This window comes from Homalodisca vitripennis, chromosome 1, assembly GCF_021130785.1.
Source record: "Homalodisca vitripennis isolate AUS2020 chromosome 1, UT_GWSS_2.1, whole genome shotgun sequence".
NCBI classification, from domain to species: Eukaryota; Metazoa; Arthropoda; class Insecta; order Hemiptera; family Cicadellidae; genus Homalodisca; species Homalodisca vitripennis.
This window is the reverse complement of record NC_060207.1, coordinates 54367192-54385163: the sequence shown is the minus strand read 5'-3', so window position 1 is coordinate 54385163 and position 17972 is coordinate 54367192. Positions and strand designations below refer to the sequence as shown.

Here is a 17972-nt window from a genome sequence, read left to right as displayed (position 1 = left end):
ACTCAGCAAGGTGGCCAATAAAATGGTGTTTTGTGTTGCCAAACCTCGAAACGTTTCCTTGCACTTCTCTCCACAAAGCTCAATATGTTGAGTGTGTGCTCCCATGTCTGGGTCAACAAAATTGTATGTGTGGTTGACAGTCAAATGTGTAAAACCTTCAAACTGTAAACAGTTATAGGCCAACAGTCACTTACTAAAGTAGTTCCGGGAAGCAAATACCGCTTAATAATAGGTAACAATTCTGCGTGACCATGTATTACTTGCTACAGGTATTAAAAAACACTTCCTGGAATCTTGTTCGAATCCCCCAAACACACAGTTACCTTGAATAATACGACCACAATTGTATTTACGCTTCCCAAATTTTGCCTCGTCAATTTCAACAATTTTACCTGGACCACCTAACACTTCAGACTCCCTCTCATGAGCAACAACACACACTCCCCTGAGAGAGTTGCTCCAGTAAACAACAGTATGATCTGACAATTTAGTTCATTTAATAACAGTTCATGACGTTGAGGTTTCAACAAAGCCCAGATGGCAACAAAACGACAAATAGTTTGCTGTGACAAATTATGATTATCAAACCACGTATTTTTATACTGCGACACGTACTTTTTACACTGAATTTTGACCTTTTTTTATTATTATTCACTGACTTGATTGTATTCCAACACGAGTGTTTTTCTTCATTTAACGCCATCGACCCGCCACATGTTGGACAAACTCTGGTGCGTTGCAAAACGCCGTGTTCGTACAAAAAAAGTTGTAACTTTTCCTGGTCTTCACTTGAAACCGTGAAACTAAGTAACGTGTTCTCACACCCGTCACATTAAAAAGGATTATCGGAGTCGGAGGAACCACTAGCCATAACGGTACTGTCACAACTGGCCTTCCGCGTGTCTCCCGCAAGCCACTGTTATCGCATGGACTTTGAACCTTATTATCGCTCGGTAACTTGTAGGACAGTCTTGCGGGGCTTGAATTATATGTTTCTTGCTTTCTGAGAACATCCTTATGACCATAGTAAAATATGAAAAAGTTGGAGGTTGACCAAGTAATTGCTCAGAATTACCGCTACAATGATTAAACGATTAATTAAAACTGGACATAGGAAAAGTCATAAATAATAACTAAATGATAACAATATAATAAAAAATACGTAATATGCTAACTATTTATATGTTTTCTCCTTGGTAGCAATAATTAACCACTCTTAAGAAGTTATTGAAAACATCCTCTCTAGCAGGGGTGCCCATCCCCCCCAAAGGCTATGGCGCATTCCCCCCCAAAACATTTACCATTCATGGGGGTGTATAAATTATACAGTATAATTATTGTCAAATTTTTTTAATAAAATGTATAAACAACACATATGCCATACAAAATAATAAATCAATGTACAGTACTATAATTAAAAGTCAAAATGGCTAGAAGTGTTTCAAAAAGGTAACTAACTTGATGAACTTAACCCTTGATTACCCTTGATGGCCTTTGTAAAGCAGCAGTTTTTTCCTGTTCTCACTTGAAATGCCAAATTTGTCTATGATCTCACTGTTTGGAATTGATTGTAAAATATCCTTTTCGGATGCCAAAACCAACATATCAGACAACCAGGTATCACCCATACTGCTTCTCAATCTATTTTTAACGATTTTAAGTTTGCTCATTGCTCTTTCAGCTGAGCAACTTGTTGCTGGCAGGGCGAGAATTATCTGATACAATGATGTCAAATATGGAAACCCAGATATGTTCAATAAACAGCGATAGGGTCTTATAAAGCCCTTCTTGATCCATTGATCAAGATATCGTTGCTTTGCAATTGTACTTGTACAATCCAATGTTTCATCAGAAGAATCTTGGGTTTCAACTTCAACTTCTTCATTGGTTAGTCTTGCATTTTTGTATTTATCATCTTTTGAAGAAAGGACATCTGACAGGTCAATATTTTGATAGCTGCCTTTGTATAACTGGCTGAAAACATCAAACTCCTCACAAAGTTTCTCGGTATCCAATCCATAGTAACCACACAGGTCACTGACAATGTCTGGGTTTAGGGTGTCGTCCCCAGTGTTTAGAAGCTTTTCGTGAGAAAAATGAGTCATTTGCTGCACAAAATTTAATGACCTTTCAGGAAAACGATCATGTAGTTGTGTGATCACGGAATCAAGCACTTTAAAGAAGACTTCTGTCCTCAGTTTTGCCATAGGATCTAATATTATTTCATCAATGGCAAGTTCGTCCATGAATCTTTTTCTCTTTCGGATTCGTTTGTTTGAAGTTTTCTGGAGATTGTGTTCTTGAGCAAAATGACTAATACTGCCCACCATTTTGTCCCATCCCTCGTCGGTTCTCATAGATTGGAGTTTAGAAATAGTTTCAGACACCACTGTCGGAATCATTCCATAGTCAATAATTTTAGACTGTAAACAAACAATCACTGGTGACAGAATTTTGAATAGTTCGGCAGCAATGATCATAACTGCAGCAGATTCATAATCAAATAGTGCTTTCAGAAGTCCTTTTGCTGATGTTCTTGAGTCCGTTTCAGATTGAGTGTTATCAGATATGTCTTCCAGGGTTTCTCTTAGGACATCATAGCAAGTTATAACGGTTTTTACGGCATCGTTTTTGCTTGACCACCTTGTCGTATTGACTCTTTTCAAACGCTTTTTTCTAGCCTGACATGGACCTTTTTCTAACTTCTCTACGAAAATATGATGTCTTTTATGTCCAGACATGAAATTGTACAGTTCTTGCAGAGTTGAGAACATGTCCCTTATTTGTGGGCACAATTCCATTGATTTTTAGACAACTAAGGCAAATCTATGCGAACAACACCAAATGTAGAATGCTTTAGGGCATTCCTTGAGGACAAATGATTTGACCCCACTAAATGGACCACGCATGTTTCCCGCACCATCCATGCTCTGCCCAATCATACCATTCTTATTAAATCCAATTTCCTGGAGAGTTTTTAATAGCTCAATTGATAAGTTTTTGCCAGTTGTGTCTCCGCTTGTAAAAACGTTAACAAGCCGCTCTTCTGGCTTCACATTCTCTTTGATTTCTCCGAATGTATCTCTGTGATCGACATATCGAATTAGCACTGTTGTGCATTCCTTCTTGCTAACATCTTGTGTGGAGTCAAGAATTATAGAATACGTATTAGTTTCATTAACATGATCCACAATTCTTGAAACAACAATTCTATTCATGAGATTTATTAAATCATAAATGTTTCTGTAACTCAGAAAATTAGAACCAAGTTTAGTTTTATTTTCTTTTGACTTATCAAGCTTCTCCAAATAAACTCTTGCGTCTGGGTTATACTTAGCAAGCAATCGAAATAAATTTACTAGTTTTCCGTTTAGAGACTCTTTATTTCGAAAAGCCAACATCTCCTCGGTCAGATACCGACAGCAGTCTATAACGACCGATAGAACCTCACGGTGATGACTGACTAATTTATCATTTAGCTCAGTCAAATCAGTATCAACTCTTTTTTTGGATATCCATTGCAATCTACCAATTTGAGAAGAAATATGGAGTTTTGATTTTTCATGAAGTTCAATATCTCGATCTCCTCTATGATCCGTCCAACCCCTATAACCTGTGGTACCCCAAATTGTTCTTTCTGATGGCAAAGCAAATATCAAACAATGCAAACAAAATACAGCATCAGAATGTCTACTGTAAACAAGCCACTTCCTATCTTTGGTTGTTCCATTAGGTAAAAGACTTTTTTTAACTTTTGGGTTGAATTTTCTACCGGATGAGGAAGGAAAATCTATTATACTTAGGTCTTGTGATTCCAGCTTTAGTGCTTCGTTAATTAGTTCAGCAGAGAGTCTTTTGTTTGCATAAAATGCTGGATCTGTAGGATCGATTGTAGAGAATTGAAGTTCGGTCAAAGTAATAGGTTCAGGTATCTTCTCTGTGGGTATGTTGTCCTCTATATTTTCTAAAACTTCGTCTTCTTCTTCTGGTGTTGACATTGGCAGGCTAGTTTCCATGGAGGACGTTGGAAGTTTAATTTCTTTATCATGAACAAGTACTAGAGGCGTATATTTAGATCCATCTCCTCTTTGGTGACACTGCAGCTCAAGTTCTTCGTCTTTGCGGTCTTGGACAGCTGATGTTCCAGAATGTGGATTGTCTTCTAGCCCAGGCATCACCAATCTAAATATAGACAAATGCCTTCACTGTAAACTTTTATATCAATAATCTGCTAGTCAAAATTTAGTAAAATCTATTAACCCTTTTTCAAGTACAGATTAATTAGAACTGTTTTTGAGTTTATTATCAATAATATGCCACATTCTGCTACACTGAACAGGAGATAAACGAACACACATAAAGCCATATATTTTTAGAGAAACCTCATTTGTCTCAGGGCACCTCAAAATGGTAATATCATACTAAAGTGGTAAAATATATTATGACAAAATGTTTTTTTTAAAGATAGCAACTCCTTTCTACATACAAAGAGTGTTAATAGGTTTGAAGGGACAAAGCAAAAGCTGTAAGCTGTAACAATAACAAGAAAAACGATCTTGATATTTTAATTACAAAAACTCTATGGACCAATAGGCTTATACATTATTAAACTAAATTGTATTTGAATTTTTATTTCATTAGATGCTTTTGCTTGTAACGTATTGGACCAATACTACTTTAATATTTGGCTGATAGTATGTTTGTAAATGTAAAATGCTAATATTTACATATATTTAGCTTTTCACCATTTTAGGCAGGCTTCATCTCTTTAATACAGTATAATATTTACTTGCATTTTGAAGTTTTTTTATCATTTGTTAGTCTTCTTTTATAAGCTTTGTCCTTTTCTATGGCCTTCAATGCCTTAATTAATTGGTACTTAGAAAGGTTTTAATGTTTTGAAAGCTTTGGGAGTGAGTCATTAATAGAGCATAGCCTATATGTGTTTACTCCCTGCTTATAAAATTGAACAAACTAAAATATGGACATTTTGTTACTGTAATATTGCGGTACCTTTCAATAGCCGATGATTGCGCAGAAGTTGATGGTTGAGGTTCGTCGTCCATAGTTAAAGTAGAACGTTCTCCACGTCCCATGTAGGGTATCCAAGGTCCATCACCTTCTTTCTCCTCTGTTATTTTATATTTTATATCAATATTGTTTTTGAACTTATAGAGGTGTTTCTTTTTACAGTGTTCTAGCCACTTGTAATGGCGGTGCACCGTATTGCACATTAGTTCCAAACACTTATATTTGAATGCCTTTTTTAATTTACGAGGCATTATTTAATTCTATAAAACAAAAAGTTATAGTCAGCACAGAAATACAGTAGCTACTTAATACTAAACTCGTATAACAAAACGAAACAGAAACGCACACACGACATTCAAGTGGTCACTACGTTCGTAAAGACACTAATTATTGTGTTGTGTTGAGGTTATGTTTACACACTACACACTACACTTGAAGACAATGCGTGACTGACTGAGCACTGGGCGGCGCGGAAGGGATGAGGTGTGTGGACTTCCCCTTGACAACGACCTTGGCAAGGCGGGGGCGGGGGTCTGTTGGTCTAAAAATAGAACTACTGCATTCGCCTCGTTTGAATTGCGAAGTTTAATTTGCTTTTATTTATTTTTTTTGCCTCTCACGGCTTTAATTTGTTAAAACTACTGCAAACTTGTACATTTTTTTAACTTTTAAATAACGTATCCGAAACCCGCTTTTCAAAGTTCCCCCCCAAAATTTTCATTCCCCCCCAATTTTTGTTTCAATGGCGCAACTTGCGCCATTGCTCCCCCCCGTGGGCGGCCGTGCTCTCTAGAAAACCGTACTTCTCTTCTGTACAAATACAGAGATGATCTGCAAGCAGGTCAGCTGTCAGCAAAATTAGTAAAATGGACAATAAAAAAGTAAAATGTTATATATAAGCAGACAAACTCAATATGACTTTTGCTGTTGAACTGTTTGTATTCTTACTCTACTAGAACTATGTAGTCCTATATTCACATCTTAATGAAGTAATTTTTTTATTTCAAATCATTACATTTTTTATTACTCATCCAGCCAAGGTTTAGCATGTGCAGTTTTGATTAACAAATCAATTTACTTGCTAACATGGTGAGTCAACTGAAGGAGCAGTTAAAAGAAACATTTCTATTCATTATAATACTAGAACTATATGGCAGCATCAAACAAGTAGAGATTCCACCATGTTATAACTATTGCAAAAGTCTTGAGCCGGAACACGGTATAGAGAAAGACATATTATTTTACCAAAACAAACCTGAAAAGTTAATGAGAGATATCACTAGATAGTAGAAAGTAACAGGAAATAACTATCAAGCTCATGCAATCTAAGCACAGTGACTACAGAGATTCAGCCTCAATAAACCTTTCTAAAAAATTTGAGTATTTTGGATTAGAACAAATGACATATTAAAGTTTGGGCTGAATGACTTTTCTTGAAAAATAGACAGTGTTCTTCTTACAGGGATTTCTTTCAACTACAGTCGAATTTCAATCGATTTTATGATTTATTAATAATGCTAGTTCTCTTATTGCGTGTTCTAAAAGCTTTACTTACTCAATGAATTAGATTATAATAACAAGATGATAATTAATGTACAATTTGTTGTAATACAGCTCTACTGATAATTACTTACAAAATACAATAAAAATGAAACTGTTAAAGAAATATTTCAATATATATGCTTTAATATAACTTATTGAATAAAGTGGTAAACATTAATTATTTTTAATTGAATTGCTAGGTATTATATTCCTTACATTTGTTTAACTTAGCAATTTAAAAATGTCTACAGGAGAATTTTTTACTGCTCTGGACAATGTGTTTCCGAAAGCCTACAAGCCAGCTGCTGTTGAGAGAGGTGTTTACGAGTACTGGGAGGAAAACGGTTACTTCTCAGCCAAGAATATAGAGCCTAAGTTTTCTTTGGTTTTACCTCCACCGAATGTAACTGGAACATTACATCTTGGCCATGCTCTAACAGCTGCCATACAAGATGCTTTAGTTCGTTGGTAAGGGTTAGTGATTCATGTAGAAAAAGTAACTAATTTTAAAGTGTTGTCAACACTTTAATTAAATTTAGTAAATACACATTAACCTGAAATACTTAATATTTAAATCCTGTTATCCAAAGAACATTTAACCCTCCAAGCACTACTATCACACTGTGCGATATATTTGTTTTTGTTAAATTACCGTAAAACGGTTTATTTGATTATTCCGTAATTTTCATAGTACAACGTAGGAGAGATTTCTCTACACACTGGCTCTATTTTGTAAGCCTTTGAATAGAATGAAAAATAACAGTCAGCTGATTTTGTCAGATATTATTATTCAGATATTGGAGATATTATTATTCAGAATCTGACTCTGACTAAGTTTCTTTAGTCAAATGTAAATATGTATATAAACAAAAGGACCATAATAAGATTTTTTTACTATTCATAATTATTATAGGCCTAACATACATTTAGCTTTTGTGAGGTTATATGTACATCAAAACCAATATTTTTGAGAATTGTTTACTTTGAATGTGTCCATTGTGCAAATTTTGGTGTGTGGAAAATTTTTTTAGTTTTTATATTTTGTGTGTGTAGTTTTTGTTCAAAAGGCTTTGAAGTGACATCTTTATTGTTCACAATGAAATTTGAAACACTTTGTATATTTTGAGATATTTATAACCATGTTTTAAAACGCATTTACAACCTCACCATCTAAAAAAACAAAAAGAAAAAAATTATTTACTATTCATCAAAACTTTTTTTAGTTCTCTAAAAGTACTACTTTACACATTACAACAATTACTACTTTTCTAAGTAGTAATTGTTTTGAATTATCTTTATTTCCTAAAGCATGTTTTTCTGAAAAGAATGATATATAACACATCATCTTTGAATGTATATTTGTATTTAAAAAGTGACTTTTAAGAAACTATGTTTTTTGCTTCAAAACAGCCCAGCACTTTAAAGTGATTTAATTACCACTTGGAGGGTTAAAATACATGACAATACCTCAATATAATATGCAGTGTAAAACTGGCTGATTGCAATGAACATAAATAGTACAGTACATAAAGTGAAACTTTTGAAAAGTTTGTGGTAGTGAAACTTTACATAATTACCCAAAATTTCAGAATAGAAGAATCAGAGAGTTTAAAAATTTCTTAATATTGTTAAATAAATTATTTAACTTTAGAAAGAGACAGAATAGTTAATTGTATTGGGAAATTCTCTTTTAATGGCGTATACAATATTGCACTAGGATGAAAACTTTTAATATCATTCCAGTTCAGTCAGTACAATAAAGTTTTAATATTAACAAACTGTATTTGTTAAATAGTTTGCTGTTCATATTAAATAGTGGGTTTCTAAAAATAATTAAAAACCCCTTTTTAGTTGTTGGGAGATTCTTAAACCTAGGCATTTAGGTTAATATAGTGTATGCAGGATCATCTTATTCATAAAAATTCTTATATCTGTTTTTTAACACTAAATTAAGGCACAGGATGGAAGGAAGAGATGTTCTGTGGGTCCCAGGGCTGGACCATGCTGGGATTGCCACTCAGACAGTAGTTGAGCGTTGGTTGAGACAAAAGAAGAATGTAACCCGACACGAAATCGGCAGAGAACAGTTTTTGGAGGAGGTACTTAATTGGAAGAATGAAAAAGGCATTATCATAAAACAGCAACTAAAAAGATTTGGTGCTTCACTAGATTGGTCAAGGGAAATATTCACAATGGATTCTGTAAGTAAGATGTCAACAAATTTTAAAATTCTGTTACAGATAGTACAGTTTATGCATGTGCTTCTTACTCTTTATAAGGTTTTTGTAGCTTTATTTCTTTTTACTCAATTAACAAGATTTCTAACACATTCGCTGTTCAACAAATTTGACAGGTCATGGTAAATGCGGGAAAATATATTTTTTTTAACTTGCCCAAAATAAAGTCAGAGCAGCCAAAAAGGTTGTACAAGGTTTTCCAGGTAACCTCACTGCCAGATTTGGTGACATTATACGTAACTGTGACAACAATTGTTGTCAGCTGCACCTGGCACCGGTTCCCGCTTAGTCAGTACCGCAGGACACTGGGTCTATTACTCTCGAATGGCACTGTCACTCACAGAAAACATTGTCTGCACAAATATTGAAAAATTGTTTTGTGTAAAAAATTGACATACAATAATAAACACACATGCACAGTCACCTTACACCATACACTACACACAATAAACAAAAAATTGACATACAATAATAAACACACATACACAGTCACCTTATACCATACACTACACACAATAAACAATACAGCACAGCCAGTGAACCACGAACGGATTGCGAATAAACAATGTATGAAACAGGCACATGTGGCAAACGGCACAACGTTCCATGGCAACTGCTACGGGCAATGGCGGCCAAGTGAGCAGATGTCTGCTATTGTTGTCATCTGCATGGCATGCCAGTATTGCATGACAATTGTCGTCACCCGAGCAAATGTGTTAAAAAAATATTGGCGCACAATGTGAACTACTTACTTATCTAAAAAAAACTAAATTTGTTAAAAATATAAAACTTTTCCAAATTAATTGGTAAAGATAACAAAATAAGCAGTAATAAAACTATTGTTAACCCGAATAGTCATACAATTAAAATAACCTTCAAATTTGTTTAAATAGTTTTTGCTTTGTTTTGTTGGAATTTCTTTATTTCTATCTTCATAATGTATATATTATTTCATAGTTTTAGTGATTGAACCGTCATTTAAATAACTTAATACACTTTTCATTAATTACAATAAAATTACCAAGACAGCAGTTCTAAATATAATTTGATTAAAAATTGTCTGTTTTTAATGAAAAGTCAATTTGCTGTTTCTTTTGTTCAGGATATTGTTATAGTGACTACTATATCCTCCTGTTCTTTTATAATCACTTCACACTCACATCAATGAAAGATGTTTATCAGTAGGTGTCGATTTAAATCTAAATAGAGGGAAGTCAGTCAGTTGTTTATTGATAAATGTTCTGTGTTAGAGGCATAATGATGCTGTGATGGAGGCAATGGTTAGATTGTGGAACACAGGACTTGTCTACAGGAGAAAATCTCTGATAAACTGGTCCTGTGAGTTGTCTTCAGCCATCTCGGATATTGAAGTAGACCGATTAGAGTTGTCAGGTCCGACTGAGCTTACAGTTCCTGGCTATGATGGACCTGTTGTGTTTGGGGAGCTTACGAACTTTGCCTACAGAGTGTGCGACTCAGGTATTTTGTCTTGTGTTCACTAAATCAGGTATTCAGTACAATTTATTAATTAATTTTTGAAATTTGTCACACAGTATTTTAAGTAATTATAGTATTGAAAAATCGATACAGTTCAATAATGTTTTTTTTAATTAAGGAGAATTACTAGGTTTTTGACAGAATTTGTTGTTATACTCATTAGAACAAAAGTTGTTATACTCATTAAACTGTATTTATGTTTGATTTCTTAAAAATTGTGTACTAAAACTAAAGAAATCATGTAGTTTTCTGATAGATCTGTCAGTACAGTAATACTATTAGTAGATCTGCAAGTAATACTGACACAGTATTTGGCAACATAATTTGGTGATCAAATGATAACCGTAATCCTGTTATCTTTTTGATTTATTTATTGTCAGTAATACAATTTAAACAAAGGACATAAAGGCTGCTATTGATTTGATGTACCTAAGTTAACATGATTCATTTCGAAGTTTTCACAATTATTTTTTTTTTACAACTGAAATCAGTGAAAAATATTGTCCCTATAAACTTTTAATATTAAAACTATATTTTACAGTTTACGAGTTTTTTTAAACAAATTAGGAGACATTTAAATTTTTTATGTGCTTTTCAATACTATTTCAAAATTGTTGGGAAATATTTATTTTTATTCTATTTCCGTGTGGATTTTAATGATTTTTAAACCTATTTTTAAATTTAAACAAATGTTATTCAAATTCTACAGAGAAGAGAATTTCACAAATAATTACCTAATGACATTTTAAACTATAGTACAGTAATACTTATGTGCTTAAACTTTTACAAATGTCTTCTGGCTTAATCTCATCTCTATTTATAAGATACATACATTTAAATGGAATTCATAACAAAAAAATCTGAAAAATATTCAATGTTTTGTCTGTAAAACCTGCAAGAAGATAGTGTTGCAATATTGTCTGCACCTGTCATGGCAGTGGTGGTTAGTACCTCACTCTCCAAAATTCTATTTTGTTTACGAGTGTCATAAACAAAAACTCGTAATGTTGACTTTACAGATGAGAAGTTGGTAGTGTCTACAACAAGACCAGAGACAATGTTGGGCGATGTGGCTGTGGCAGTCCATCCCAGTGATGCACGATATACTCACCTCCACAACACATATCTGTGGCACCCCTTCCGCCAGACTTCCATCCCTGTCATCTGTGATGCCATGGTCGACATGCAGTTTGGCACAGGTTTTTACAAACACTAGAGCTTTTCTTACAAAATTATAGACTTTGAAGAATATAAAAATATAAAGTTGTAATGATTTTTGGGAATGCCAATACATAAATCAGCAGAAATGATGACCTTTCAGAACATCACTAGAAGAAATTAAAAAAGACCTTATTACACATTTATTCTATTACACTAAAATAATGAAGTAATAATTCATCCTAAGGGCCAGTTAACTTTGTTGGTTAGTAAAATTGCCAGGAAAAAATTATTACAAACCCACTCATTTCTTGAAATTAGGCAGCTTTTACTATTAACTAGGATTAAAATGGACTAGAGATAATTTTAATTGGTTTACATTCCCGGATATTAAATAGAGTATCTTAGAACAAGAATATGAAAAAACCCCTCATAGCACTTATTCCTAAAAATGCTTTGTGCTAAAAATTTAAAATTTAAACATTTTTTAGTTGGTACATTTTTACCTGTAAAGATCACCAATCCTCTGATTATATTTTCTGGTTATTCAAGATGACCATACAGAACTCTTATAGAGAAACAAGTCTGACCCAGTGTGACAAGCTGAAAGAGCAAGAAGACAAAGAACCTTTTGCAACTCTGCTCTAATCAGCTGTGTGGAACATTCCAGTTTATACAGGATACTTAAAAGCTACACCTGTCTAACAGCAATTTTTACTCCAGATCATGTTGACATATTAAAGGTGGCCTTGTGTCAAGGATCTAAGTTACTATAGTTGAATTAAAATCAGAGCAAACCCGAAGGGGAGGACGGCTTGGGTTGAGCAGGAGGGGAGTAGCTGAAGTTGCATTCCAATGTTGCCACATTGTGCAGTCTGAGACTGTCACTGCCACTGAACACATCACGCATGCTTTGTTCCAACCTTATTTCACCACTCTGTCACAGAATTGCTTCCACGTCACCAGGCTCATGTCACTTTGAATCTATCTGGGTTAGCATAGTTAATCATATTGTTTTAGTACCATAAGGACGGTGTTTAAGTTAGTAAAACTACTAGATCTTAGACGTACTTCTGTAAATGTGACTGGAGATATCTGTGTAGTTAGATGCGTCTTGCGTCTGTAAGTTAATTATCATCATCAGCAGCAGTTGAAATAGCTCAAGCTTTTACAATTGTTTATAGAAGCCAGTAACACATAGTAATATGTCACAGCTATGAATGTTTTTATATTGAAGTAAAATATGTGTTCTAGGTGCTGTAAAAATAACTCCTGGACATAGTCATGTAGACTGGGAGGTGGCTCAGCGTCACAATCTGCCATTAGTGTCTGTTATTGATGAATCAGGGTGCATCATACCTCACCATCAGTTTGGCAAGTTTCAGGTAATAACAAATGTTTCCTGACTATCAATTTGGGTTGTCAAATTAGGTACTCTTATAGGTTATACTTGTATGGTGTCATATCTTCATATTTATGAGGCGTATTGTAAAATTAATGTTTAGGAAATAGGTAATAAGCTTTGTACAAAACTGTACTTGAAACTTATGAACATTTGCCTGAAAGGATCATCATTGTAAATCATCTGTTCTCATGGATTTTTTCAATCTTTACTGACAGATTATCTTTGACAACAGATGGCCAACCACTTTGAGCTATTGTGGATATTTGTTCGACCTTCATTCACTTTCTTATTATTTTTCACCATAAACATCTTTAACTAATAGTAAATTAAAGTGATAAATTTCAGTCCAAGGGACATTATAGAACAGGAGCTCGCAAATCTAAATGGTCTTTGCAGAAGCCTTAGATTTGAGGGTTAGATATAAGTAAGGGACATTTAAAGGTTCTTTTTGGACTAAGTCTAGGGTCATAGACTTGTTCCTTAGATAAAGAGATTTAGCCTGTTTCACATTATTTGTTCAAAAATTGAAATACAGCATAAATTTAACACTTGACAGGATAAGTAATTGTCTTAAACCTTTTAAATGTGGATAGTGAACTGAATACACAACTGTAGAGCACCGAAATGGTGTCAGTTGAGAGCTAGTGAACATGGAAGACTAGTACACATGTGCAGAATGCCAACCACAGTGCTGCATGGTGTACAGTGAAACAGTACTTATTTTTTGAATACACATTGTATTATTGAGGTACAATGCATTTTATTATTTTAGGATATAAAATTAATAGAAATATTTATATGCCAGAAATACATAAATTAGTCAATTGCTAAATTACATAATAATAATGCCAAATAAATCATCCACACTGACCATTAAAAAAAGCCAATCCCTAACTCTAAATAGAAACTCACAAGTGGTTCATTAATCTTACAGGTATATTGCATCATGACTGTGCAGTTGGCACACTTTTATGGACAGGGCTATATATTTTGTGGAAACAATAGAGCTTGAAGAATTAGGTTTGTAAAAATGCATTGAACTGTCATTTAAGTATATATTTATATATATTTAAGTACTCCTCTTCAAATTATAGAACATTAAAAATATAAAACATATCAGAACATGTCCATTCAAGATTTTATAAAACACTAATAAGTGGATATAAATTTAATTTTTGACATCCAGTTTTTATCGTATTTAATGTTTTATAAGGTTAAGACATAATATTATATTGTTATTTATAATAACGTGACACATAAAAAAGTGAGAATCCACAGTAAAATCAGAATACAGTAACTGTACACAGAGTTTGTGCTATTCTCAGGGTATGAAGAGGTTTGAAGCAAGGAATGCAGTCAGACATGAGCTAGCCAACTTGGGGCTACTGCAAGGCGTTCAACCACACTCTATGCAAGTTCCAGTGTGCAGTCGGTCTGGTGATATTGTAGAACACCTGCTCAAGGATCAGTGGTCAGTATGTCCTGTACATGTATTAATAATTTTGTGTACTACCTGTATTCTGTTTGAACACTTTAATGAGAGTCAAATATTTAAGAGTAACCTCTCCTAGGAATTTGTCTCCAATCGCTCTCTGCTTTGTGCTGCCATCATACAGATACATTTAGAAATGCTAATGGAAATATCTATTGACAGTGCTTTTGTCCTCATTCATTGCATGTTTTTATGTCTAGTGATGCTATCTAGTAGTAATATGTGAAATGTTTCATGGATCTCTTCATTGACAGTGATTTAGACATTTTTATTAAAGTTCCTCCTTCTTTCGCTATGTTATAGAATTATTAGACCTATTTGTAAAACTTCCTGGAGCTACTGTTTATTGATATATTACGTTGTTTTTACAGTTCTTTATACAAGACATGTAGTCTTATTTTAATATAACAATACAAACAGTTCATATACAAATAAGTATTAATTTAAATTTAGTTTATAAGCTTATTAATTTTTCAAATACCACCATTCTATATATAATTTAATAACATGTACAATAATGTATAATATGTAATGGTTTTGTTTGAATATAGTTCCTTAAATAATAAAACACAAGTGCATGCTCTTGTGACGGAGCAGCTGAATCTGTTCAACCTGGTAGGGCCAGAAGTGTGTTGTAGTAATTCAATCGGGAGAGAGTTAATAATCTATCGCAAATTATTTTAATCAACTCTTCCTGCAAATTGAACAGTTTGAATAAAATTTAGCTAGATTTTGAAGATTATGTTGTGGATTAAGTGTAATTTGTAACTCAGTATTGAGTCTTAAAGATCATGAATGCTTTGATGATTAAAGTAGAAAGTGTATATCTATTTTAAAAGGGAGGGAAGTTGAATAAATAAATAAATACATTTTACTTTTGCATGAAAGATCAGGAACACGTTTAACTGAAGCCCCAGTTTTTCCAAACAAGTATGTAAGAATGTAATGCAAGAATTACAGGCACTTTTTTCATTTGGTAATAAAATTGATGAATTATGAGATTCTTGAAGTATTTGATTAGTAGCATAAGTATTTCACCAAATGTGTAAAACATTCATTCAAACCAATACAGGGATTTGTTTGAGATTATTTAAGTATGTGAATGTTAAAAGTATAAAGCACTCAGTAGTAAACAAAAATACAACCAAAACTTTAAAAGACTTTTTGCTATCAGTTCAAAACTATGCAAATATTTAAAATTTTATGTCATAAGATATTAAAAAAGAAAGATACTCCCCCTCCCCTAATGATGATGAGGGGATACATTTGGGATTATATACTAATATAATTGAATATTTATTTCATCAAACATAGCCATGTAATAAATAATAAATCAATGTCCTCTAAGAATAAACAAATATTAAAAAATAATAAAAAAGTCCATTCAAATTTTACAAGATTGTAAAAATTATACTATCATTCTTTTAAACGCATTTACAGACTTGGATTGGTTTTCATACCCATTGGTAACCAGTATAATGAATTGTAGCCAACAAACCCAGCTCTATAATCACACTGAATCACTGTTTTCTATGGGTCTTTTGATCAAATAGTAGGAAGTTACAGAAATGGAAGGTAAAAGAGCACACTTCCTCTTGAAATATTTTTTTTAACCAAGTGTGTATTATATCTTCCAGTTTTGTAATTTTTGTGTTAAGCCTTCTTTTAGACTGGTAAGTTTTTTACTTTCCTGTTATGTGTATTTAGTCTAAACCTTTACTAGATTTATTCTCAGTTCAAGATTCAATCTCTTCCTTGTGTATGATTCACCACAATTGTCTGTGTTCACTTGGCTATCTGTAAATTACTTTTTAAAGATCTTTGTTCTCTCACTACAAAAATGTTTGAAAATGGTAGGCATTTTTTCCTTTCCGGAACTTTACAAAAGCCAAGATAAGTCTGATCATTATAAACTAATAGTGTATACAAGGGTCTCTGAAAAAGAATGCCGGGATTTTGATTGCTGGTTAATAAAAAGTTCCTAGTACAGTAATAAAATGTTGGTGCTAATTATGTCTTCTCATTACATTTTAATGGTCAGTCATAGAATTGAAATAATTAACATTCTACAGTTTTAGTCTGTTATCGGTTGTATAACAAATACTATCAGATTCATAAAGTAAACACAAGGTTTCTTACGATAGGCGCGAGGAATTGTTAAATCAACATTTTCTCTGATGTTGATCAAATTAATATATTATAATTAATTAATTATATAATATATTAAATTATTGACAACCTACAGTAAGGTTTAAAAATTACTCATGACAGGAAATCAGTAATATATGAATAAACCTAATGTTGATTACATGTGGCAATAGTTTAGATATCATATTGTTACATAACTCTGTGTGGCATTATAGCTCAGAGTTTAGCTGTGTGGCTTGTAACAATGAATAATAATAAGAGTGTAATATTATTATTAAATTATTATTGTAACTAATGAATGTTGCATAGATGGAAATAAAGTGGAAGAACTAGATTTTAAATTGTTCTTGTTGAAAGTTTTAAGAAACAATCAAGGTTTCTATTTTAAATGGAGGATCCAGATTCTATTTGGATTTCTTAAATGAACTATAAAAGTGTATATTACAATTTAAAATAATTTAAAATTAGTCAAAATAAAATTAATTTTAAATAGAAAATATAATATTGAGTTCCAATGCTACTACAGTTTGATTCTTGCATTGTGAATTTGATTTAAATTTGTTGTATATGTAAATTTGAGTACTACAAATTGATCTATTTTACTGTCAGAGGTATCCTTATTATAATTCTAATAATTAGACAAAACTAAAGGTTTAAAATGAAAATACTGCAGTTTTAAATTAATTTCAGTATATCCTCTGATAGACTGACTGTTGTGGCAGGTTTATCTCCTGTAAGAAGATGGCTGAGAGAGCGGCTGACGCAGTGAGGGAGGGCAGACTACAGATTGAGCCTACCAGTTTCCACAGTACTTGGTTCAACTGGTTAGAAAATATAAGGCGAGTCAAGTCACAGTGTTGTTATTCTGCTCTCCTATTGGCTTATTATTTGTGTACTTCATAACAGCTCAATCCAATAAGAGATCTAATAAGGGAAAGCATTTACTTTGTATTAAAATACTAGCTGCTACCCGCGGCTTCACATGCGATCTTTAGAACTGAAGTCCTTATATTACTTAGTAAATGCAATTATGATGTGAGTCCTATAAAAATTTTAAAACGTAAGTAGGCATACATCAGTTAGATATTATTTAAGTTCGTGGTAAATAGTATCAGAGTTTAACTTAATTATTATATCATGTTTGGCATGTGTAGGAGCATTTCTGGTTCTAATTAATTATATACATAACGTCACAGCTGAATCTGCCTTGTCATCCCGATCAAGAAAACACAAATCTCAGATCACACATGTCTCGGAAACTTACTTCGGCCAAAAAGCGTATATTTCCAGTCCTTGTCATATATTTCAGGTCTAAGATTTTTCCAGTACTATAGTAGAGTTTGCCTTGTTGTTCTGATGAAGAAGATATATATATATATATATATATATATATACATACTTACGTAGGACCGAGATGTCTACTTCGGTTAAATAGTGCCTACTTAAGATCATTTAAATTCAC

The 17972-nt window shown here is 33.0% G+C and overlaps 1 protein-coding gene across 1 annotated transcript in view; it reads left to right on the top strand.

Moving 5' to 3' along the window:
* LOC124361429 (valine--tRNA ligase-like) overlaps positions 1-17972 on the top strand; it is a 48195-nt gene that overhangs the window by 2302 nt on the left and 27921 nt on the right. Inside the window, exons 2-8 of the mRNA XM_046815481.1 lie at positions 6825-7041; positions 8528-8774; positions 10061-10289; positions 11327-11506; positions 12720-12850; positions 14196-14341; positions 17233-17349. Of these exons, the coding sequence (XP_046671437.1) occupies positions 6825-7041; positions 8528-8774; positions 10061-10289; positions 11327-11506; positions 12720-12850; positions 14196-14341; positions 17233-17349 (1267 nt within the window). The remainder of the gene's footprint in view (positions 1-6824; positions 7042-8527; positions 8775-10060; positions 10290-11326; positions 11507-12719; positions 12851-14195; positions 14342-17232; positions 17350-17972) is intronic.